This window comes from Schistocerca nitens, chromosome 1, assembly GCF_023898315.1.
Source record: "Schistocerca nitens isolate TAMUIC-IGC-003100 chromosome 1, iqSchNite1.1, whole genome shotgun sequence".
NCBI lineage: Eukaryota > Metazoa > Arthropoda > Insecta > Orthoptera > Acrididae > Schistocerca > Schistocerca nitens.
Window position 1 is genome coordinate 614,993,108 of NC_064614.1, and position 24,619 is coordinate 615,017,726.

Genomic DNA, 24,619 nt, shown 5'->3' on the forward strand with positions numbered 1-24,619 from the left:
TTTATTAGAAACAAAGTGTTTCATCCCGCACTATTGTCTAGTTTCGACTGTTCACTGAATTTCAAGTGTACCTTTTCATCATCTGGCACATGTGGCAATATGCCATAATGAAGAACCAAGCATGAGATTATACAGTACTGGTACTCCAAGAAAATTTGCATCCCGAAAACCGCACTGAAATCTTAATATCAGGTTGGGGCTTACTTCATTGTGAATCTGGACATATGAATGTGCATTTTAAGCTGAATTGTGCATTTTAGTATGGTGTAGGAAATTCCATTGCTCTTGGAGCATCCTAGTTCTGTTATGACATGTAAGATCTCTTAATGCCAAATATGTATGAACATGTGCGCTTCCTCTGTCATTGTAGCTGTCCACGCGCAGTAGTGCCTGTGTTCTGGCACTCTGGCAACTGCTGAAACAAAGCATTTCTAACAGGCCGTGGGAAAATATTGTGAATGGTTCTTTGAAAAGCATTAGTTCCAAATTAAATTTCCTTTTACGCAAGATTATGTTATGTGAGCGAATGTGCAATGAATTTCTTAAATCACAGAGCATTTGACTCTCATTTAAAACTCAACACATTGAGGACTAGCCACTTAGAAGACTTTCAAGCCCAAAAAGACCAGACATTAATGTCATTATTTACTGGCACTATTGTGTGACGTATCTTGTGTGTTTAACACACGCAAAAAAGACCATTTCTTACTACAATTGACGAGATAAGTAAATCCATGTTTACTGGTACTTGGAACATCTACAAAGCTTCTACCCATTTTTCTTTACTCTAAATATCATTTACACTGTTTAATTTTGTATTGTCGTTTGTGTGAGATTTGTCTTTATTTGGACTGTTCACAATAGCCGAAGGAACAAAAAAAGTGTAATTCATCACATTTTTGACAAAACAACAAAATAAATTCTTAGCAACTAATACTATAAACATAGTGTTTTTGATTCCTAAAACTATGAATAAAACCATTGTATGCAGATAATGTCACAAAATTACTGAAAATTTCATTGGTCTATAATAATTAACTCCCGGGACAGTTGTAAAAAAATTCAAGGACGTGGCCATTACTATAAAAGTGTCAGTGTGGTGCATGTTATTAAGAAGGGATAAATAGGTGAACTGCACACCTTTTGATGTCACCTGGTTAGAAGAACCACTACAGCTTTACAGACAAATGCCTTGAAATTTGTGATGTCATTTGGTTGGAAAGCAGTTTTCTTTGTGTTCTTTAAACTGAAATGCAGAGAAGGAAAAATTTTCATCATATCTCAACATAACCCATTTTGGTAAGCCATGGCAACAAAATCATTCATAGGTAGTTTACTACGTACTTGGAAAGTAAATTGTTACAACCTGTAAAACATTTCAAAATCATATGAGTAGTGAAATACGTCTTTTCGGAAAGACACAAGTTGAAAATATGGTCACTATTTTTTATTAACTTAAATTTGCCATATTTCGTGACAGTACCTTTTCCATTAAACGTTTGCAAGGTGATATTAGTCTTGGCTTCAGTTGTCTAAGTATGATTCCACAATGCATCGTTGTCGGCTGCAGAAATGACGTGGTTCAAAGTGTTTCTCTCATTTTGGTGTTTTAAATACAGTTTCTTCTTTATAGTCAATACAAAAATAATAGTAACATAATTCAAAATTATTTAGGACTTCGACCTTCACAATGTTCTTCCATCATCACACACCAACAGTTAGCTGCCGACTGACTATAGTCAAAAACGACTCTAACGTCAAAGATACTTTACACAATCCACAAGTTTCCATTTGTAATCAGTCTCTTTGCTGTTCTTCGATACATTTCCTAATAGTAAACAATATGCTTTCACTCTCAAAAACAGAGGTAAATTAACATGTAATAAGACAAATTATAATAAATTCTGACAAAAATATAAGAAAACATTTACACTTCGGTATCGAAAAATAAGGTAAAAAAATAACATTTCCCAGATCCATTACAACTGCTCCCCAGGGCTTTTGTTGTTATGGACATATACAACAAAATCCCTACCACTCTCAGTAATGGATCTGTATTACACAATTAGTACACTAATGATGCAGTCTGATAACCTCTTCTAAATTTGGATTCTTTGAATCTGTGGACTTGTTACTGGCTGTTGTTGCAATGATACTTCCCCATCAATCCCATACACAAAAATTCAAGTAAAGAAATTATTTGACATGACAAATATATATGGTATAAAACATACATGAGAAATATTCTAACATACAGCATACAGATTAAAAATAATAGAAAGGTAAAACTCCTTTGCTAGAATAAGATTTAATTTAATTTTTTCATACATATATTTTTTTAACTTCTGATTTTTTTATTTTTTTTATTTTTTTTATTAGTCACGGTTTTTTTGTTTTTGTTTATTTTTTTTTGCTTATGATTTTCTTTTTTTACTCATGTTTTTTTTTGTTTGTATTTTTTTTACGATTTTCTTCTTTTAGTACAGCTAAAGATACATCAGTATTATCTAATTTTTTTTTTTTTTGCAATTATTTATGTACACTTTCCTCTCTACTACAATATTACTACAAGTCACATTCTTATGAAGAGTACTTTTGCTCCCCACAGCATCAGTATAAACAACAATAAACTGCTCATATATCATGAGGCTTTATCTAAAATTGGTTTTGAAACTTATACCTTTGCATGCATGTCCTCACATGCATGCCTTCACCCACAGGGAAGACTTAGCTTCCAAAAATTAGAAAAAATTTCAGAAATGCTCACTAGGGAGACTTTTTTTTGTAAAAATAGTAAAAATAAATCTTTCTCTCATTCTTTGTTACATCAGTGTTTTTTCATCAGTTTCAATTAACATGTGACTTCAAATTATTAATTTATACATGCAAATATACATACTTGGTTGTACAGGTAGTTTGACCTAACAAGCATATTCCAGTGGAGGACTTTTGTTTTTGATGATAAAAGATTATTTAAATTTTTTGAAATTGTGGTTTCTGTTTATACAGTTTTAAAGAGACAACATTCCTGAGACCAAATAATTTCTTTGACTTAGGATACACCAAACGATAAGCATTAGGGTGTGGATTTTCTATGACTTCAAAAGGCCCAATATAGATATAAAAGAATTTTTTAATTTCTGAAGTTAACATTTTTGATTTTTCATGAGATTTGACCAGAACAAGATCCCCAATTTTAAAAGTGGTTAATCTTACCCTATTGTTATGTCTTTTATTCCTCTTTTCCCCTTGTTTCCTCATAGTTTCCCTGACAATATCTTCTCTCTCTTGCATAGTTAAAGGTGTACATATAGGAAATTCAATAAGTTCTGATATAAGATTTGGAGGTCTAATATTAAACATAATCTCATACGGTGAAAATCCTGTGGAACTATGTTGTAGGCTATTCATAATATCTTCAAAATTTCGAATGTGCTCAAACCAAGTTGGATGTTTATGGCTACAGTAGGTTCTACAAAGTCTCCCAATTTCCCTCATATATCTTTCTGCAGGATTGGTGGACGGAGAATAAACAGATATAAGTATATGCTTCAATTTTGATCTTTCAATAAACTGTTTCCAAATTTTTGAAGTAAACTGTGAACCATTATCTGATAATATAGCTTTTGGTTTACCCACCTGTGCGAAATAATCTCTTTCAATTTTTATTATAATTTCATAACTAGTAGCTTTTTTCACTGGATATAGTTTAATTAATTTTGAAAATACATCTACCATAACAAATATGTAACAGTGACCACCTTTACTCTTTGGTAACATTCCATATAAGTCCACTGCGATAAGATCTAAAGGTTTTTCCGGAATAATGTTTTGCATCTCTCCACCACATCTTTGATTGCTCACTTTAACTCTCTGACATTTGTCACAGGTTGCCAAATCTTTTCTTACCTTCTTTCCAATATTGTAAAAATAAACATTTTCTTGTATCTTTTGAATGCACTTCTGTATCCCACAATGACCAAAACTTTCATGTATGTAAATGATCAGCTTATCAGCATCTGCCTCTGGCCAACACAGTTTCCAATTATCAGAATCTACATCTGTTCTCCGAAATAAAATCTCCTTATGTAATTTGTAAAATTTATCAAGTTTCTCATACCCCTTCTTGCCTAAACATTCTTTGATTAATTTCCAACTCTGATCCAAATTTTGATTTTTTCTAATTTTGTTACACATAGCTCTAATTGTTTTCTCATTTTCCACCCCTTTTAAGTATCTAATTTTAAATTGCTTTTCCTCCTCTTGTTCAAAAATCTCCTTTTCTCCCCCAATTGGTAACCTTGAAAGTGAATCAGCTACTACATTCTCAGAACCTTTAATGTGTTTGATTTCGAAGTCAAACTGTTGCAGAAATATTGCCCATCTGGTCAATCTACTGTGGTATAATTTGCACTCTTGTAAGTAACTCAAAGCTTTGTGATCCGAAAATACTATGGTTTTATGTCCAATAAGGTAAATTCTAAATTTTGTAAAAGCCCAATGAATTGCCAAAAGTTCCTTCTCTGTGACTGTATAATTTTTCTCATGCTTGAGCAACATTCTGCTTGCAAATGCTATGGTACAATGTATCTTAACTCCATTCTCTACTCTTTCTTGAAATAACTCTGCTCCAAGCCCATAATTACTGCTATCAGTGTTCAAACAAAATGGTAAATTAAAATCAGGTCTGTGTAATAAGTGTTGCTTCCTCAACTCTTGCTTAATTTTATCAAACTCTTCCTGACAACTTTTATCCCAAACCCAAACAGTGCTTTTCTTAAGTAACTGACTTAAACATGGTGCATTCAGACTCTGATCACTTATATGTTTTCGGTAATAACCGCATAACCCAAAGAACGACTTTAATTGTTTTTTAGTCTTAGGAATAGGAATTTCTGAAATTGCTTTAATTTTTTCTGGATCTGCCAAAATTCCCTTGTCTGTGACAACATGACCCAAAAATTTTAATTCAGAAACTGCAAACTTACATTTCTCTAATTTCAATGTCATCCCCCCTTTTCTAAGTTTTTCACAAATTGACTTCAAAATCGAAAAATGTTCCTCCCAATTTTGCCCTGTAACCAAAATGTCATCTACATAAATTATCAGTTTAGACGCAAGTTCTTGCCCCAGTACATGATCCAAAGCTCTTATAAATTCGGAAACAGAAGAATTTAACCCAAATGGTACAACACAATATTGGTAACTCTTACCATTGTACAAGAAAGCAGTATATTTTCTAGAATTAACCGAAAGTGGTACCTGATGAAAACCCGAAGTTAGATCCAAACTTGACATATATTTTATATCTGTAAATTTATAGAGTAACTCATCAATATTTTCAGGATGGTCTGTCTGTCTGAACAAAATTTTGTTTAAGTGTATAGAGTCCAAAACCAATCTTACTCCACCATCTTTTTTCGAAACTACAACTAGAGGATTATTATATGCACTGATACTCCTTTCTATTATATTACATTCTTCCATTTTTTTCAGCTCTTTTTCAACAGCAGGTCTTTTTGATATTGCAATACTGTATGGTTTTATGAAAAATGGTTCATGAGGTTTTACCTGAAGCTCACACTGATAACCCTTTACCCTACCAGGTATGTCACTGAAAACATCACTGTATTCCCACAGCAGATTTTCTAACTGTTGTTTTTGCTCCCCAGATAAATTTTGTGTTTCTGAAATTTTCAAATTTACTAAATTCCCAAATTCAACTTCATCAGTATCAAATCTATGAGTTTCAATATTCTCCAATCTATTTTCTTTTAGTAAATTGATACTGTCAAAATTTCCATTACTCTGATCACCAAGTGTGTTCACAAAATTTGTCTGAATGTATTCCCTTTCACTAGTTTCTATCAAAAGTTTTCTTCCAACCCAATCAAATGCTGTATTTACTTTTACAATCCAATTCATACCCAAAAGAAAATCCTCATTAAATTCCTGAATTACAAAACATCCATGTGTGAACAACTTACCTTCAATTAAAAATGTCACTAAAGCCTGGCTTTTTACCAATTTACTGCTCTTCCCAGTAGCACCTTTTATCTTTACCCCAACAACTGGCATTTCAACATAATCTTTCCCCACTTTCAATTTCTTGCTTAACCTTTCAGATATTCCCGAGATCTCACTTCCTGTATCAATTAAACATTTACCAATCCATGACCCAATTTGAACTTTTATATAAGGACTGCAAAATTGATCACTTTTCTCAGAACCTGTCTCCTCATGTAATAAATCACTTTCAATTTCCCCAAACCTATACTTATCAGAATCATATGGTATATCATTATATGTATTATTTGTCACAGTTATAAAATTTGCACAAGATACAAAATTGTCATTAGTACTCTCTATTATCTCAAATAGCCAAGAATTTTCATCCAAATCACATTGTATACTATTGAAGTATTTATCCTTCAGCTTTTCAAAAATAAAATATCTCATCTTTTTCCACCACTCAGGACATACAGTTTCACATACATTAATAAGCATCTTTCTAAAGTTCTTGTCAAAAGAAATAGTTTCACTGTTCAGCCATAGATTCATAAGAAATGTGTGTGTATCATTAGTATCTGTAAAAGTTTCACTTAGGTAAGAAGTTATACATGTGTCTTCGTTGTTTGTGTAGTCAGATTCTTTACCAGCAACATCTAAATTCACACTTTTACATACACCCAGCTTGCGAGCTTTATTCATCCTGGTAACATCCCTGGGAATTCCTATAATATTCTCACTATTTAATCCATTTTCAACCATGTGTATATCCAACTCCCTATTTAAACTAATGAAATACCTTTCCTTAACATCATCATCAATACCATTACCATCATTATCAACTTTATCATCAACATCATCATCATTACACATATTCAGGTCATACACATTCAAATTATCCCCCAAAATATTATTTCCCCTTTCTAAAGTTACCAGATCCCTTTCACCAACATTTTCATTCTCACAGCATACATTCTCTCTTTCATTCACACACATCTCTGAACTACTACAAATTACATCATCTGACAAAGTGTTGTTCTTTTCTACCCAAGTGTAAAACTCTGTTAAATTAAATGAATCGCAATTACTTTTATCTACTGTATGTTCTTGTGTATTGAAAATGTTATCTTTATCATCATTATTTTCCTCTTGAAATTTCTTCAATAAGTAACAACTAATGACCTCATGTGATAGCTTAGGTTTGGAACTGTCATGTTTGGGTTTATGATAGTCACATCCATTGGTCCTTTCATCATGCTCACCTTCTGCCTCAACCTTGCGGACCTTCAAGGGGGCGTCTACTCGTTTTTTTTTCCGGTTCCTGTTTGAATTGCTGATTATGGTTCTGCCAATGTCTCTGATCAACATTTCTATTCCCATTCCTATGCCAAACATTACCTGATTGTTGGTAATTTCTATTGTACTGATCTCTAACAAAATTTCTGTCATTTTGATCCCCAAAGTGTTCTCTATTTTGTTGATTATTAACGCGAAAATGTTGTTCTTGTTTTGGATAAAAATTATGGTCCTTCTTTTCAAAATTGCTATATCTCCCTGAATTTTGACTGACGCCATGAAAATTGTTTTGTTCCCTTTTTTGAAAGTTGTCATTTCCCCAATTTTGACCATTACCTTTCTGAGTAAACCCATTGTGTGTTCTTGATGTTACCCTATCCAACTTTTCAATATAATTGAGAAACTGCTCTACATTACTATCAGGACAATGAACTAAACTCAACTGCATTGTTGATGGCAATCTTCTCTTTAAGGTATCAATTTTGATCAAGTCATCCAAAGGTTTTGTTAAATGAATAAGTTTTTGAAGTTCACATTTGCAAAATTGTTTCATGTTCCCATCTGATTCTCTATAGTTTCGCCCATTCAAAAATTCACTTTTGATTCTAGTTTGTTTAAGATCATCCCAAAATTTTTCCAGAAATTTTGATTCAAATTCTAAAAAGGTCATCCCCAAAGTTACAATCTGGTTTGCCCAAGTCAAAGCTTCCCCTTCCAAGAATTTTTTCACAAATTTAATTTTTATTTCATCTGGTGAGTGAGGTAAAAAACAATCCTTACAATACTGCATAAAATCAACGGGATGTAAGGGTCCATCTGCCGAAAAGTGCTTCACTGGAATATTAGATACAAGATTACATGTGTTGACATTGTAATTCTTGCTTTGAAATTCAATGTCAAAACTTTCAATTTTTTCGCTAAGTTCTTTGACAGATTTTTTGTTTTCTAAATCATTGCATTCTACTTTTTCTTCTAGAGTAACCAAGCGATTGTCAATTTTTTGTTCTACATTTTTTACTAAAACTTTTGTATTCTCATCCAAATTTTTAATTTCCCCTTTTATCTCATTAAAATCAATTACATTTATTTCCCTATCTGCCAGTAACTCATTTTTTACAGTATTAATTTCACCACTCAATTTAGCATCAATTTGATTTACTTTTGCTTCCACAGATTCAATTTTTTCCTCAACACTGCCAACTCTATTCGAAAGATTACCCACTTGGGTATTGACTGCTTGGACTTGCAACAAAATGTTATCAATTTTTTCATCCCAGTAAGTCTTATTGTCGTCAACTGATTGTCTAATTTCTTGCGTGAAATTTACAAGAAAACTTTTCAAATCAAATTGATCAGTTTTTTCTGTTTCATTTGACCTGTCCTGATGTTCGAAGTCTATTAAATTACTACTTTCTACTTTAGGCACAATACTCTCGAAAATCTCGTAAGTCATTGTGAAGAACAAACATTTATACACAACAATACAAAACAAGATAAAATATTGTTTTAACAAAATACGAGGGTTTCGTGACTTATCTGGAACACTCTTCTACTGTTGCAAAACCACGTTTTCCATCCATGTGATTGTTGACCAAAATTCTTGAAGTATTTTCTTCTGTCGAAAATTATATTTTTTGCCGAAACATTTCTTCTCCAAAACTTTTACTTCCCGATGAACACAAACACTGTAACACACATTCTGAAGAAACTGGTACTAACACACAAAAATTTTCTTCCTCGTAGCACTGTTGAAGATCTCGTGAACACAATATCCCGGCACTGAGCCCCCAGTTGAAATACGGCTTCCCGGAAAGACACAAGTTGAAAATATGGTCACTATTTTTTAATTAACTTAAATTTGCCATATTTCGTGACAGTACCTTTTCCATTAGATGTTTGCAAGGCGATATTAGTCTTGGCTTCAGTTGTCTAAGTATGATTCCACAATGCATCGTTGTCGGCTGCAGAAATGACGTGGTTCAAAGTGTTTCTCTCATTTTGGTGTTTTAAATACAGTTTCTTCTTTATAGTCAATACAAAAATAATAGTAACATAATTCAAAATTATTTAGGACTTCGACCTTCACAATGTTCTTCCATCATCACACACCAACAGTTAGCTGCCGACTGACTATAGTCAAAAACGACTCTAACGTCAAAGATACTTTACACAATCCACAAGTTTCCATTTGTAATCAGTCTCTTTGCTGTTCTTCGATACATTTCCTAATAGTAAACAATATGCTTTCACTCTCAAAAACAGAGGTAAATTAACATGTAATAAGACAAATTATAATAAATTCTGACAAAAATATAAGAAAACATTTACACTTCGGTATCGAAAAATAAGGTAAAAAAATAACATTTCCCAGATCCATTACAGTAGTGAAATTTAAACAGTACCTTTTCCACTTTTTTAAAACATGAAATTGTAAAATGTCCTTTTTTGTGATTTTTTAGTAACTTCCCATAGTTCTGTAACTAAAGTAATCAAACATAATAGTTGGCAGCCATGCATTTTACAAGGTATCAATTGAAAAACATGTATTTTTAAGACATTCATGTCTAGGAATTGTTGTACACCTCACATTACAGCTGTTGTGCAGTTCAGAATAATTGTTTGAATATCCTACCATCGCTTCAGTACATTTGTGCACTCTTGGGAGAAGATGTTGTGTTTGCTTGTATGAATGCCTGTGTACATTCCTTAATGAGGACAGTAGTGTCTATGATGTAATCTAGCAGTTAATCACACATATTCACTTTTCATTTGTACTACACAGACTTCGTCCAGCCCCTGAAACATAAATCTTAACAGTGTAAGGTCTGATGATGGTCTTGGTCACCAGTTAATTGTCCTACAATGACCAGTCCAGTCATTGTGCTAAGTGCTATTGAGATGTTACCTCACATCTGGTAACATGCGGAGGGGCTCCATCATGCAGAAAGTACATTGCAGTCCACATGGCCAAAGGAACTTCCTCAAGCTGTTCAGTAAATAAATTTTCCTAGAAATGCAAGTAATTTTGCCTCATCATTTGCTCTTCTAAAATGACTGAACCTGTCAATGTATTATTGATCATGCCACACCAAACTTTGATCAAAAAATGAACTTGGAAAGTGGTCATCCCCCCCCCCCTCCCCCGGTAGAGTGTCGATTTTCCTATGCCATCAATGATTATTATGTGTGTTGTCGATTTTATTCCGTGTAAACACGGTTTCATCAGTGAATAGTATAAATAGAAGCAGTGCATAGCTCCTGCTGCAGCAGCCATTTTCGTGCACATGTAGCAGTGACCTGTCGCATTGCCCCTTCCACTTTCAATTGTGTTTCACTGTTAATCACTTTGGTATTCTGATCCAGGTGTAATACCTACTTTATAAATTAATGCAGACCTTATTAGTAAGTATTGTTCCTCAGCTATTATTCATTGTTGACATTGCTCTCCGTTGCCTCTGTAAACCATCAGTTTGGTACACCTAATTCAGTGTAAACAGTTCTCTTTCCCTTCAGATTTACACACAAATAAGTTAGAGCAAGTAACAGTGTTAATAAATTAATTGTGATGAACTGAAATACACACTGCTTGGTTTTTCCTTATACTGTTATCATTTGTAGCATCTCTATTGTATTCATGTGTACTCCTGTATCTCTTCCTTAATTGTATACCAGTGAAGTTGAGAAATTTATACAGGCAAATACTCAAGAATTAGCCAAAGATAAATGGTTATGTCCGCTGTCCGGTAAAAAGTTTAAAGGACCAGAATTTGTTAGGAAGCACATTTTCAACAAGCACGCAGAAAAAGTTGAAGAAGTGAAGAAGGAGGTAATTTTTGCTCATTATATTTTCTTTGGATGTAATTTTTTTAAAAATGTGGTGGAGACTTAGAAGAAAATTAGTCAAGCAGCGTTTTAAAATTTAATAAATTGTAGAATTATGTGAGAGCACGCCTGAGACTGTGCTGGTTAAATGTATGTTTTTCAGTTGTTTTGGTAAAAAAGTAGCCAATAGTTTTCATACAACAAAATTTCTTTGCCATATGAAAGTTCAACTTCCTTGTAATTCTGTGAAATTTTCTTATAATGTTCTCCTGAGAACTGGGCAACCGAATTATTACAGCGGTCTGCTTAACACTTTTATGGTTGCGTGGCTAGTGTGCCATTCAGCTGACTGATGCTGTACATTTTCAGTTTTTTTTAATTTTATGCAGCAGACTCTACTGTACAGATCTTTATTATTTTATTGCATTTGAAAGGGGGGCAATTTTTCTATGAAATGCTGCAAAGAAACATCGACTTACACCAGTGACTATTTTTTTGTATTGAAATGAAAATGTGTTTTCACAACAACAAAAGCTTTTTCACCCTTTACTTTTGTACAGAAAGATCAGTTTAGAATTTGTTTGTATAAAAAATGAAATTGTTCGAAAATGTGGTTTTCTTTATTTAAAATTACTTAGTAACGTTTGGCCCTGTTTTCTGGAAAACTTACTCGTACATCACATTCTTCACAATAGTACCTTATATCTCTTCTTGTCACTTTCTGTGCAAACTTGATATCTCCTCTGAGGTTATTTTGACTCTTTTGAAGCACTTAATCAGTTCTGGGAGTCTTCCACTGATTCTATATACAGATGAACTGTTTTGAGTGAAAGTATATTCAAGTAGTCGACCTTTGTTCAGTATAGTCTCTGCCAATTCAGTAATGAACTAAACAATCTGTTTGTTAGTAGGTCTGTACTTTTATATAAAACATACGAATTTACAACCATCTTCATAAAAACCAACTAACTTTCATCAACCACTGTATTTGCCTCCCCTCAAACTAGTAGTAGCCCATTAGTTGGTCACTGTGGTTCTATCATTCATAACTTTGTTGTGACACTGACATAGGATGCAGTCAGCAGTCATTTTGTGTTTTGCTGTCGAAATAAATACAGCCCTGGTATTTTTCGATTTCACAAACAACAAACGAAAGTTTATTTTGTAAGCACGTGGGCTACTACTTTTCTGTTTTTATAACTGAACCCACTGCCTTAGTTTTGCTTTTCCGTGAAAGCTAGAGTAGATCAGGGCTAGGTAAAAGTGATCCATGTATAGGATATGGCCTTTACCATAGGAAATTTCACTCTTGCCTGTTTACTACACGCAAAGTGCTTTTATTAGCATTTTCCTGACTACCAGAATATATTTCACATTTCATAATTTATCTACCATCACTTTCACATAACATAAAAAAATGTTATGCCTTATTTGTTTGGCTTATGTTTTGTATCATCTTTGAAACTAGTTTGCCACAAAAAAGGCAAATTATTTCATCTTTAGGGAGACTTTCTCTCGGTTTGCATGTCGTTTTGCTTTTTGTCATGAATGTATGAAAAGATGGGTCTCACTTTGTGAATATGGTTGTGCCCACCTTAATATTTTTAATAAAAAGTCACATTATCTATGAGGTGAAACATTCACAAATTGACAGAAAACAATCTCTTGGTTAACACTTCTCTGCAGAGAACGTCTGCAGTAGAGAATTTGTAGACAAATAATCAGTCATTTTCAGTTTACTAACAAAGCACAAATGTAAAAACCACATCAAAAATCTTCAGTTCTCTGAGTTTCACAGTAATCCACTTATAGCTTTGTCTCTCTTTGTTCTTCATCAAAAAAGTTGGTGAAACAATCAAACACAAACAGGTTCTGGTCAATTTGAATTTGGCATGATTCTTCAGAAACTGGAGGCTGTGGAGCTGTACTGTCATCATCTTATCCACTGCCCATATGAAAGAGGCAGATTGATAGCTTGAGACAGAGGGATCTCTGATACAGCATCAACATCAGGAGCTTCACCTTGAGCACATTTGTTCATCAAGCTCTGAACCGCTATTGTTCAGCAAAAACTCTATCTGATTATCATGTAAACCAGTTGGTCAGCATTTCAATCTTTCTTGCTGTTTATTATTTATGTTTGTTCTCAACATGACACCTTAGAATTCTTTTGGTTTCCTGTTCAAGTAATCCTGTTTCAGATTATTTGTGATCGTCATTGAAACAGGGTTTTGGACAATTGTGAAACTTTTGTTACTCACTGAAGACATCCCATTCTGTTAAGAAATACGAATTTTTTGTTAAGGAAATCATGTACTGTAATAATAAATATAAGCGACCTTTATTATGAGATGTTATTATAGCATTATCACATTCTCTCTGGATTTGTGTAACACTTGGCAGTCTTTCAGCTGTATTCTTATTTCTATAGAGGAATTTTTAATTCACCTCTGTGTTCCAGGTTGAATATTTTAACAACTACTTAAGAGATCCAAAGAGACCACAACTGCCAGAACATCCAGGGAATCGACAGGGGAGAAAGGATTCAGGAGCGGATAGCAGAGAAGGCTTTCCTGCACCTGCTCCGTATGTTCCTCAGTGAGTTCTTTAATAGATGTAATGGGCAGCTGAAGTTTTATCACATACTGGTTTGTGGGCAGCAAATACTGCAATTGAACAGGGTTGTTATGTCAACAGAACAGTGATGGATTCATTGAAACTAGACCTGCAATCCAGCACCTGTCATACTATACTTCTAATTTAGGACAAATATGAAAATAAGTCCTATGGTGTGGCCAAGGTGTATGCCTTCCGGGAGCCTTATTCAACTGACACTGCTCTCAGTCTTTATTGACATCATATTTGCTATACTTTTAAATTAACCGTTCTTGCTTATTATGCTCTTTGAAGATTGGGTATAGTTATTGATGTACTTACAGCATTATTAAAGAAATAATAATATTGCTTGATTGTTCATCAGTAGGAATAGATAACCACTTATCATGTAAAAGGGCATTGGTCAGCAGATTACTTGCCAGAATTTTACTAGTGTCATAGAAGTATGGGCAACACTGTTAGTCATTCTTAGCCAATGTAAACAATGAAAATAGTATCAGCGTTTGGTCTATCTTGAATGCTTTTAGATAAAAAAAAAGTTGGTTTGTAAATATTACCCAACCACTTAACTTTCATAATTATATGTAGATTTAGTGTGCAGGCTACCACACATCTGTGTAGGTGTAGGTGATCTTGAAACTCTAATTTATGTACAGTTTTGGGTAATATAATTTCACAAGTGCTGTAGTAGTGTGTTGCCAGAGTGCAGAATTGCTGATTGAGTAAGTTTTACCTACATTTGCTGTATACATTTAACTGCAGCAGTCTCAGAATGTCAGAGTCCTTGTGTATCAGCTGTGTGTGGATATTCCTTTCTTGTTGAGAATATTAATATGTCCCTTGAAGACCTAGTACTAGCCCATAGGGATGACCACATTTTGATATAATACCGGGTGTATACGACCCGGGAGATCCGGGAAAAACCCAGGAATTTTTTCATCCGGGGGAAAACCGGGATAAACCTGGGAATTTTTCGAAATTCCAGGAATTTTTCATTGTTTTAATTTTCAGTAAAATTTTTGTGATTTTGAGAGGTATGAACCAATGCTCTAACAAAGGATATTACTGTATCCTGCTTCTGCAGAATAATACTGCAGCAACAAAACATGAAGGAGAGAAAAAAAAAAGAAAATAAAACTCAAGTCGCAAAACAAATACACCATATACAACAATAAAACACAGTGCTCATACAAGCGTTTGCCAACTGCAAAGTGTGTCAAAGGCTTTGGGAAGACCATGCAATGCTCCCTAACAACAAATTGTCTCCGATGAGCGTGACGTCACAACTGTTCACTTTGGATTTGTTTGAGCAGTTGCGGGCGGGCTCTTGTGCATGTGCAGTTGAGTCGCGTTTGAGAAGTATCTATCTATATTTGGATCCCGCTCCAGCTACTACTAGGTCTGGGTGCTGAAGAGTCCTCTCCATTTGGCCCAGTCCTCCCACCACTTTTCTTCCTCCATTTGCTGCCATGTCACACCTCTCCTTTCCACAGATATTCTCACTCCCATTTTCCACCATGTTCTTGGATCCTCTTAACATGTCCAATATCTCTCTCTCTCTCTCTCTCTCTCTCTCTCTCTCTCTCTCTCTCTCTCTCTCTCTCTCTCTCTGTCACTCACTCATACTTAAATGTTTAAGGTCCTTTCTAATATCTACATTCCTTACTCTGTCCATTCTTGTTTTTCCGTAACTGCTCTGAGAAATTTCATTTCCCTTGCTTGCAGTCTGCTCTAGTCCCTTTCTGTCATTGTCCATGTTTCTCCTCCATAGGTGGCAATATACACAAGGAGTTTTGCTTTTTCTGAAACTTCTTTATTTCAAATCGGGGTGTTTTGTTGTTTGGTTGAAATTGCCTCCCTTCTGTAACCTCCTATTAATTTTGTTGGTTATTCTTCCATGACTAGATATTTCACTCCCTAAATAAGTGAAACTGTCTGCCACTTTGAGGGGTTCTCCACCCAAAGTAATATTCCCACTGCAAGCTCTTTGCTTTGCATATTTTGAGAAGTGGTAATGTATCCAAAGGTCTTGGGTTGGATCCTCAATTAATCCTAGGATCTTTATCTGTCACATACCACATCATTCACCTCCAGCAGTATTTGTTTGATGTGAAAAATGCCAAGTTGTACAATGGGGAATCCATGCTAAACTGTAGATCCCCCTATAACTTACTGGGTACGTCAGTTCAAAGGTCAAAGGAAGGCAGTGGCATATGATCTCCAACAGGACCATGCCTAGTAAAGCACCATGGTGTTCAAAACAATATTCAGAGTGATGATTGCTTTACTTACTATCAAAGATAAAATGGTGCTTATAGCCCTTAAGGTATGCATTTTAGAGCCCATGTCTACTCGATTCTCTTGCTTTGAAAGATCATTCTCGTAATATTGCTAAATATCAACCGTTTCTCCAGGGACACCCTGTATACCATTTTACGAAGTCATATTGTCTACAAAATGGAACTTCATATATACTACGTCCTCAAAAACAAACAAACAACCGTATCACCTTTAGACACTTTACACTTACAGCAAGTATAACTACACATTGGTTTATAACTAAAGAAATTATCAAGAATATCAGTTTGTCTTGCGACTTCAGATTCTATAACCATAAACATCCTGTATGCCAATAAATCACAGTGTAGAAAGTTCTCCAAACTAGTCACTAATGAACTGAAAGCAGAGTTTACAGAGAAGGTGACTTTGGGGAAGATCAATTTGGATTCCGGAGAAATGTAGGAAGACACGAGGCAGTACTGACAATACGACTTCTCATAGAAGATAGGTTAAGGAAAGGTAAACCTACATTTATTGCATTTGCAGACTTAGAGAAAGCTTCTGGCAATGTTGACTGGAATACTCTTTTTTTCATATTCTAAAGGGGGCAAGGGTAAAACACAGGATGTTTACAGTCTGTACAGGGTTGTACCCTATCCTCAATGTAATTCACTAGTGAACAAGCAGTAAAGGAAACAAAAGAAAAATTTGGAGTAGGAATTGAAGTCCAGGGAGAAGAAATAAAAATATTGAGATATGCTCATGACATTGTAATTCTGCTGGAGACGGCAAAGCACTTGAAAGAGCAATTGAACGGAATGGAAATGGTCTAGAAAGGAGGATATAAGATGAACATCAACAGAAGCAAAAGAGGATAATGGAACGTAGTCGAATTAAATCAGGTGATGCTGAGGGAATTAGATTATGAAATGAGAAACCTAAGGTAGTAATGAGATTTGTTATTTGGGCAGCAAAATAACAGATGATAGCCAAAGTAGAGAAGATATAAAATGTAGACTAGCAATGGCAAGAAAAGTATTTCTGAAATAAAGAGATTTGTTAAGATCAAATGTAAATTTACATGTGTAAAGTCTTTCCTGAAAGTATTTGTATGGAGTGTAGCCATGCAGGGAAGCAAAACACGGACGGTTAACAGTTTAGATAAGAAGAGAATAGAAGCTTTTGAAATGTGGTGCTACAGAAGAATGCCGAAGATTAGATGGGCAGATCACATAAATAATGAAAAGGTACTGAATTGAATTGGGGAGAAAAGATATTGTGACACAACCTGACTAGAAGAAGGGATGACACACACTGAGACATTGAAGGATCACCAATTTAGTACTGGAGGGAAGCATGGGGGGTAAAAATCATAAAGGGAGACCAAGAGATAAATACAGTAAACAGATCCAGAAGGATGTAGGTTGCAGTAGCTAGTTGGAGATGAAGAGGCTTGCACAGGATAGAGTAGCAGGCATCAAACCAGTCTCGGGACTGAAGACAACAACAACAACATCAACAACAATGTTGATCAATCCAGGTTAGCTTTGACAATACTTTGATTGATAATCAGCAGGTTTACAATAATTTGGTAGTTTTGCACATTGTGGGCAAAGGTCACATACTTAATGTACTAAAGAATAGAGAGAAATTCTAAAAAGTCTCCACTCCTTTCTTCGTGAAACTATTAACGATCATATAGATGTGTACCATATAAATATTTTAGCTAGTTCAATTTACCGCCTAAATTAGGTTTTCAAGTGTTTCATCTGTTTTGGAGTATTTCATATTTTAACTGTGATTTTGTTAACTTTCTGATTTTTTTCTGTATGATTAATGTGGTGGTAGCACACTCATGTGGTTTTTATCTTGATATATAGGTTCTCTTTCTCTGTAGTGTTTAGAGAATCCATACTCTTCTAAGTTTTCCTCCTCATGGTTTTAAACCTTCCACCTGCCATAGCTGCACTCAACAATGTTGTTTGCTCCATACGTGGCATGTGCTCTCGCAGGTCTCTCACCGTCGTCTGTTTGTGGTTTTCCTGTTAGTACAGCATGATGAGCAAGATGGTGGTTGCTGTCGGGATCCTACTTAAGGTTCTTTCGCATATTGTGTGGTCCTTTTCCTCACTGTAACATTTCTAGTGTGTTTTGTGATACTGCAAATAATCATTTTCTAACAGAGTTTTTCATCTCTGTAATGTTTTAAGTTCCCTATTTTATAAAATAGACACAGAAGTTTCATTCCACAGACAACATATGGCGGAAGACACCCTTAGTTCTTTCACGCTTAATGTGGGTAATGCCTGGTCATCAATTTGTTGTTAATTTTTCATTTTTGAATGACTGCTTGGTCGTAATGGTAATACGTTGTTCCCATCATTACAGTGTATGCCAGAAGTTGAAATTTTATTATTCTGAAACTGGCCATAAAGAATAAAATATTGGTTCAACAACTGTTGCACTATCTTTCATTTTATGAAAGTAGACTTGTACAGTTGCAGTTGCGCTACCCAAAGACCTCTTTAAAAACATAGTAATATTATCACTCATCATTTAATTCATTGCTATTCTGCTGTTTGTTTATACAGACAGTTTCATGTTGAAAATTTTTTTTGCAGTTACCAGTATAATTATGGGGGTCGTCACGCTGGTTATGGAGGCCACGGCTTTGGATATGGTTATAATCAGGGCTACAACCAAGGGTATGCAAGACCAAACCGGGGAGGATACAGTCGCGGCAGGTAAGGTAGCTACTACACTTTTCTAGTCATTGTTTGATATTAGTAGAGTATTCCTCACTTTCTATAACACAGTATAAAGCTTCTTTTACAACCACTTATAAGATAGTACCTTTTCACCTGTGAATTGGTTGGTGTGTAGTTTTAGACTCTTATAAGTTCTAGACAACTCCCACAAGTTTGTGGTGCTTTTGTGAAAAACTGAGTGTATGCACTGGAAGAATTGTTGCTATATATAATTTCATAATCTGCAACTTGTGGTCTTGTAGTAAGTGTTGCTGCCTCTATATCACGGGGTCCTGGGTTTGATTCCTGACCAGGTCAGAGATTTTCTTTTCGTTGGGACTGGGTATTTGTGGTGTCCTAACAATTGCATCTCATCAAATGGTATAATCAACTCAGAAAGACTTGCACCAGTGAACCAAAAGCCCAGATGGGGTCTCCTGGTTAATAATGCTGTACAATCATTTCATTCAATTTTTATTAATTTTTTTACTTCATAGCGGCATTTATTTTTGTTTGAGATGGATTTGACACTGCACCCCCCCCCCCCTCTCTCCTCCACAAGCTTTTAAAATGTAAAAATATAAATATTTTCTTGGATTATGTGGTAAGTTTACACTGTTCATCTTTCCCACTATTTTGCACATATTTTCCACGTACGACTTAGAAAATTCATAACCTAACATTAAACCTTTTCATGACAGGAATATGCATTTCACCTCTTCCAAGAGAAGAAATAAAACATGTATTAAGACAAATTACACCTGATGATAGACCCACAGGGTCCAAAATGCATTGTGTATTTAATAAAACACGAAAAGTTGTGACTGAAGGTATTTTTTAATTCGTATCGCCAGTGTATTGAATACAGTCAAGTTTGAAGCTGCAAAATATAGATAAAATTAAATTAATATTTGGTTTAAGTTAAAAAATTTCTTATTCAAAGAATATATTTCTCCACGTAATGTGTCAGCATGTAACACTGTTGTGATCTCTGTTACTTATGATCCTCTGTGACATACAAAACATTTACTTCAGGCATACTGACAGACTGGAAAGCATTGTTGGAATGCAAATGATTAAATTTTATTTGCGTTCTAAAATTTATCGTCGACATTGCTTGCCTTAGTTCCCTAGTTTCATTGTATTTTTTTGCCAGTACTGACCTCTGTTTATTGATATAAAAGAGCTACCAATAATGGAAAAGTTGCAAGAAGACCGGTATATAATTAAACAGAATTTGAAAACAATTTTTACTTTTATAAATAACATAAATGGAATAGAGAAATGACATGATCATTTACATAAATAATTTTAATCATCCTTTATATTGAGTAAACCCTCAGAGAAGCAGGAAACGTGCAACTTCTCTTTGTGGATTCAGAAGTGGGAGGAGTGATACATAATTTATAGCTTCGTTTGGGAAACTACAGTAGCCTTATTGATTTTCCTGTATCTTGTTGTTGATGCCCAAGTTATCTGTCTCATCTATTGATGGAATGCATTGTATCTCTGAATACCTTAGCAGATTTAGCAGCTGTAGGAGAAAAAATTAGGTGTTAATTTTTTAACCGTTACTCCTCAGTAGATGAAATAATTTTTGTCCCGTTGCTGTCATGTATATAGGTTTTCTGTTGTTTGAGAATGGGGCAGGAATTAAATCACATGAGATTGTAAAATATCTGTGGACTTTTTGTTTCATTCATTCTACCTGCTGTAGAAAGAAATATTGTACATTACCTTGTGGTAAAACTACTTCTGTTGACAACTGAAAACTGAAATTATTGAAAATTCCTACTAATGAAGTGGTGAACACAGCAGGCTATAGAGTGAAACAAACAGTTGTTTTTTGGGAAGGGAAGAGAAATTACTAAGAAAATTAGATGTAAAACTGCAAGAAATGCCAAAAAAATATAAGTTTGAAAGTGGAAAATTACTGGGAAAACAGTTTCATTATGTGGACATACACACATCAGAAAAAGTTATACATCACCCCGGTTCCCAGCACTCCTGAAAATAGACGTTGATTGTGGATATTGTATCACAGACACAATCCCTTTGACTGTTCAGAGATGTCACTAAACCTGCCCAAAGAAGTAAACAACCATGCATGAGTAGCACCTATTAGACGGGGGGGTCCGACAGCCGATCAGTTCCAGTCATTCCACCAGGAAGGAGGTACACGGTTTGTGTTGTCTGTAGTTCAACCATGCCCAGACGGTCAATACTGCAGCTCGATCGCGTACGCATTGTTACTTTGTACCAGGAAGGGCTATCAACAAGGGAAGTGTACAGGTGTCTCAGAGTGAAACAAAGGGATGTTGTTCGGGCATGGAGGAGATACAGCGAGACAGGAACTGTCAATGACATGCCTCCCTCAGGCCGCCCAAGGGCTACTACTGCAGTGGATGACCATTGCCTACGGATTATGGTTCGGAGGAACCATGGCAGCAACGCCACCATGTTGAATAATGCTTTTTGTGCAGCCGCAGGACGTCATGTTACGACTCAAACTGTACGCAATAGGCTGCATGATGCGCAACTTCACTGCCAACGTCCAGGGTGAGGTCCATCTTTGCAACCACGACACTATGCAGCATGGTACAGATGGGCCCAGTATCATGCCCAATGGACCGTTCAGGATTGGCATCACGTTCTTTTCATCGGTAAGTGCCGCATATGCCTTCAACCAAACAATTGTCGGAGACATGTTTGGAGGCAACCCTGTCCAGCGAGTGCAGCAAGGTGAAGGTTCCCTGCTGTTTTGGGGTAGTGTTATGTTGACCCGACGTATGCTGCTGGTGGTCATGGAAGGCACTGTAATGGCTGTACGATACGTGAATGCCATTCTGCAACCGATAATGGAACCATACAGGCAGCATATTGGCGAGGCATTCATCTTCACGGACAATTTGCACCCCTGTCATGCACATATTGTGCATGGTTCCCTCCATGATAATGACATCACTCAACTAGAGTGCCCAGTATGTTCGCCAGACATAAACCCTATCGAACAGGCCTGGGATAGCTTGAAAAGGGCTGCTTATGGACGATGTGACCCACCAACCACTCTGAGAGATCTAGACGGAATTGCTGTTGAGGAGTGGGACAATCTGGACCAGCAGTGCCTTGATTAACTTGTGGATAGTATGCCACGACGAATACAGGCATGCATCAGTGCAAGAGGATGTGCTACTGGGTATTAGAGGTACCGGTGTGTACAGAAATCTGGACCACCACCTCTGAAGGTCTCGCTGTATGGTCGTACAACATCCAATGTGTGGTTTTCATGAGCAGTAAAAAGGGAGGAAATGTTTACGTTGATCTCTATTCCAATTTTCTGCACAGGTTCAGCAACTCTTGGAACTGAGGGGATGAAAAACTATTTTTTGATGTGTGTATTTACAATAAGCAGAATTATAACCCTTTTTATTGTCTGCAGAACATGCGGCATTTGTTTCCCATCCTAGTATCTGTACTGTTGGTAAAGATCACCGTTCATCAGAATAAGCAGTATTATAGTTTTAAGTGTGTTGTAAATACTTTGCAGTACTCAAACATATTAATTTTTATTACATCAAATTGTCATATGGTCGGATGAGGGCTAGACTTTTTTTTTGTTTGTTTATTTTGGTTTTCAGGTCCCCGCCTATTGAATCTGCTCGTCCAGTAGTTTCTTATAAAGATGTAGATGTGCCAGAGGTTCCAGAGATCTTCTGATTATAATTTATTTTTACATAATGACATGCACACCCTTTGTGCATATTTTATTTGCTGGTGGCAGAAATTATAAATGTTAACACTTTTTTTTGAATATATTATTGTTACTAAAGCTATAAAGAAGTGTAAATTGTGGTTTGTATTGAGACATTTACTATATGTATGTTGTGACATGGTATGCACCACTTCATTGTTAGGTGCAAGCTGACTGCCTGCTTTCTGTGACCAAAATAATTCATTTGCACCCAAATGTCTGACAGTATTGTTATAGTAACTGGGGGCTCAATTTGTACTGAATTCATCATATAGTTCAAAAATTTTGCATTGTCTACAGTTTAGGGCATGTTCTTTGTTTATTTGTTTGAACTATTACATTTATGTTGTGAAATCTACATAATCCTAATAATGGGCATATCTTGTCACAGTTTGTTATTTCTTACAGTTCTAATGATGTTACATAAATTTGTTAAGAAAAAATAAAATGGTTTTGTGATATGTTGTATAGAGAAATTTAACTTTCAATGTCAGATGCTTAAGGATAATAAAACACTTTTGTTATTTTAGTTAACTTCCTTGATAAATTAATTTCAGACATACGTAATCCTCCAGCTCTTGAACATTTATTGAAATGATCTGTGAACCATTTTGCATGGTGTGTATAGAATACTTGGAATGGATGAATATTTTCCCTTCAGGACGGATTGCTGTTTTTGTTGTTTTGTGTTTAAGTATTTATTTGTGTGAAAGATTTTGAACATAAATTTCTGACTCATCACTACCAGTTAAATGTTCTAATCAGATTTTTTTCTTGTCAGGGGTGGTGGTGAATATCGTCCAGTAATTCATTACCGAGACTTGGATGCTCCAAGAGAACCTGAAGAGTTTATTTGATATGATAGCACAAATCAGTCTTTGTGTGCTTGGTATTCTTTTATGTATGGTACTAGAATGTGATGTTGTCAGAACAGGCTTTTCTGTTTTGGGAGAACTGTCATTTAGTTTCTGCTGTGTTGCTAGAGACTGTCACCTCAACTGCAGCAATTCACTTTTGTACTCACATTAAAACTTAGCTGCTTTAGCCTCTTGAATTATTTCAGATAAATCTATCAACATTGACAGAAATGTGAGGTGTTTATAGTCCTTCACTATATGCTGCAATGTGGCAATGTCTTGCATTTAATCATAGACATATGTAAGACATACTGATTGTTTTGTTGTCATTATGTAAAAGAATAGTCTGCTTATACTTCCAGTACATCAACCCAGGGAACATATGCAATTGTGAAATTTCTTTACAAAGCTAGGAAGTATTTATTGTCTCTCACATGTGTTTTGGTAACACAAATTGTGTGTGTGTGTGTGTGTGTGTGTGTGTGTGTGTGTGTGTGTGTGTGTGTTTCTACGGAACAGGGAGGAGACTGAGACACTAATCAATGTAATATACATCTTCCATAATTTAAGCAATTTTCAGAGTATGTTTAGCAAGTAAAATGTTATTTGTACATTATTTTTACCCCAACCAATATGAAAATTATGAACACTTTGTTCGTAGATTTAAATGGCTGTAAATTTTCGTGCAATGTGGAACAGTATTTGAAAATATGTTATGACTTTAAATTACATCTGCTCACAATTTGAATCCCAACACTTTTAATGCTTGTAGCTGATAGCATTTTACTGCAAGAAGCATTGATCGTGATGACTCATGGGATGATATGAATTTCCCATTTGTGATGAATAAATTTATGATGGCTTACTTTTACATGTCTGTTTCCTTTCTTGTTTACCTCTTATGAGACAAGGGTTCCATGAGCACTTTATGTACACATTATTTGACCCCACTAGTTGTATGCTGTAATTCTTGGGAGGAAGTAATCGATTTCAGGGGGTACCTGTATGAACGGTACCACAGTTTTCAATTAATAATGTATTGTTATATAGACTATGGTGATAGTCCGATAAAGATGTTTGCTTACAGTTTCGTAGCAATACATCAGTGTTAACGCATTATGTGTAAAGAGTAGTTTTTATAGGGAATTCATCTAAATTTAGGGGACACTGATAAGTTTGTATTTGAGGTAGCAGAAGAAATACTAAGATAATGTTGAAATTAAAATTTAAGATAATTTCTA

General features: G+C 35.2%; 1 protein-coding gene across 10 annotated transcripts in view; it reads left to right on the forward strand.

The window, feature by feature from the left end:
- Positions 1–24,249, forward strand: part of LOC126257076 (serrate RNA effector molecule homolog) — a 221,354-nt gene extending 197,105 nt beyond the window's left edge. For 2 of the 10 annotated variants that reach the window (XM_049955530.1, XM_049955531.1), the window contains exons 18-21: positions 10,978–11,131; positions 13,589–13,725; positions 18,645–18,767; positions 22,409–22,893. In XM_049955530.1, the coding sequence (XP_049811487.1) occupies positions 10,978–11,131; positions 13,589–13,725; positions 18,645–18,767; positions 22,409–22,487 (493 nt within the window). In that variant the 3' untranslated portion in view covers positions 22,488–22,893. Of the gene's footprint in view, positions 1–10,977; positions 11,132–13,588; positions 13,726–18,644; positions 18,773–22,408; positions 22,897–23,302 lie in introns of those variants that run through there. The other 8 variants (XM_049955537.1, XM_049955541.1, XM_049955538.1 and 5 more) reach the window with 7 other exon arrangements.
- The last annotated feature ends 370 nt before the right edge of the window (positions 24,250–24,619 follow it).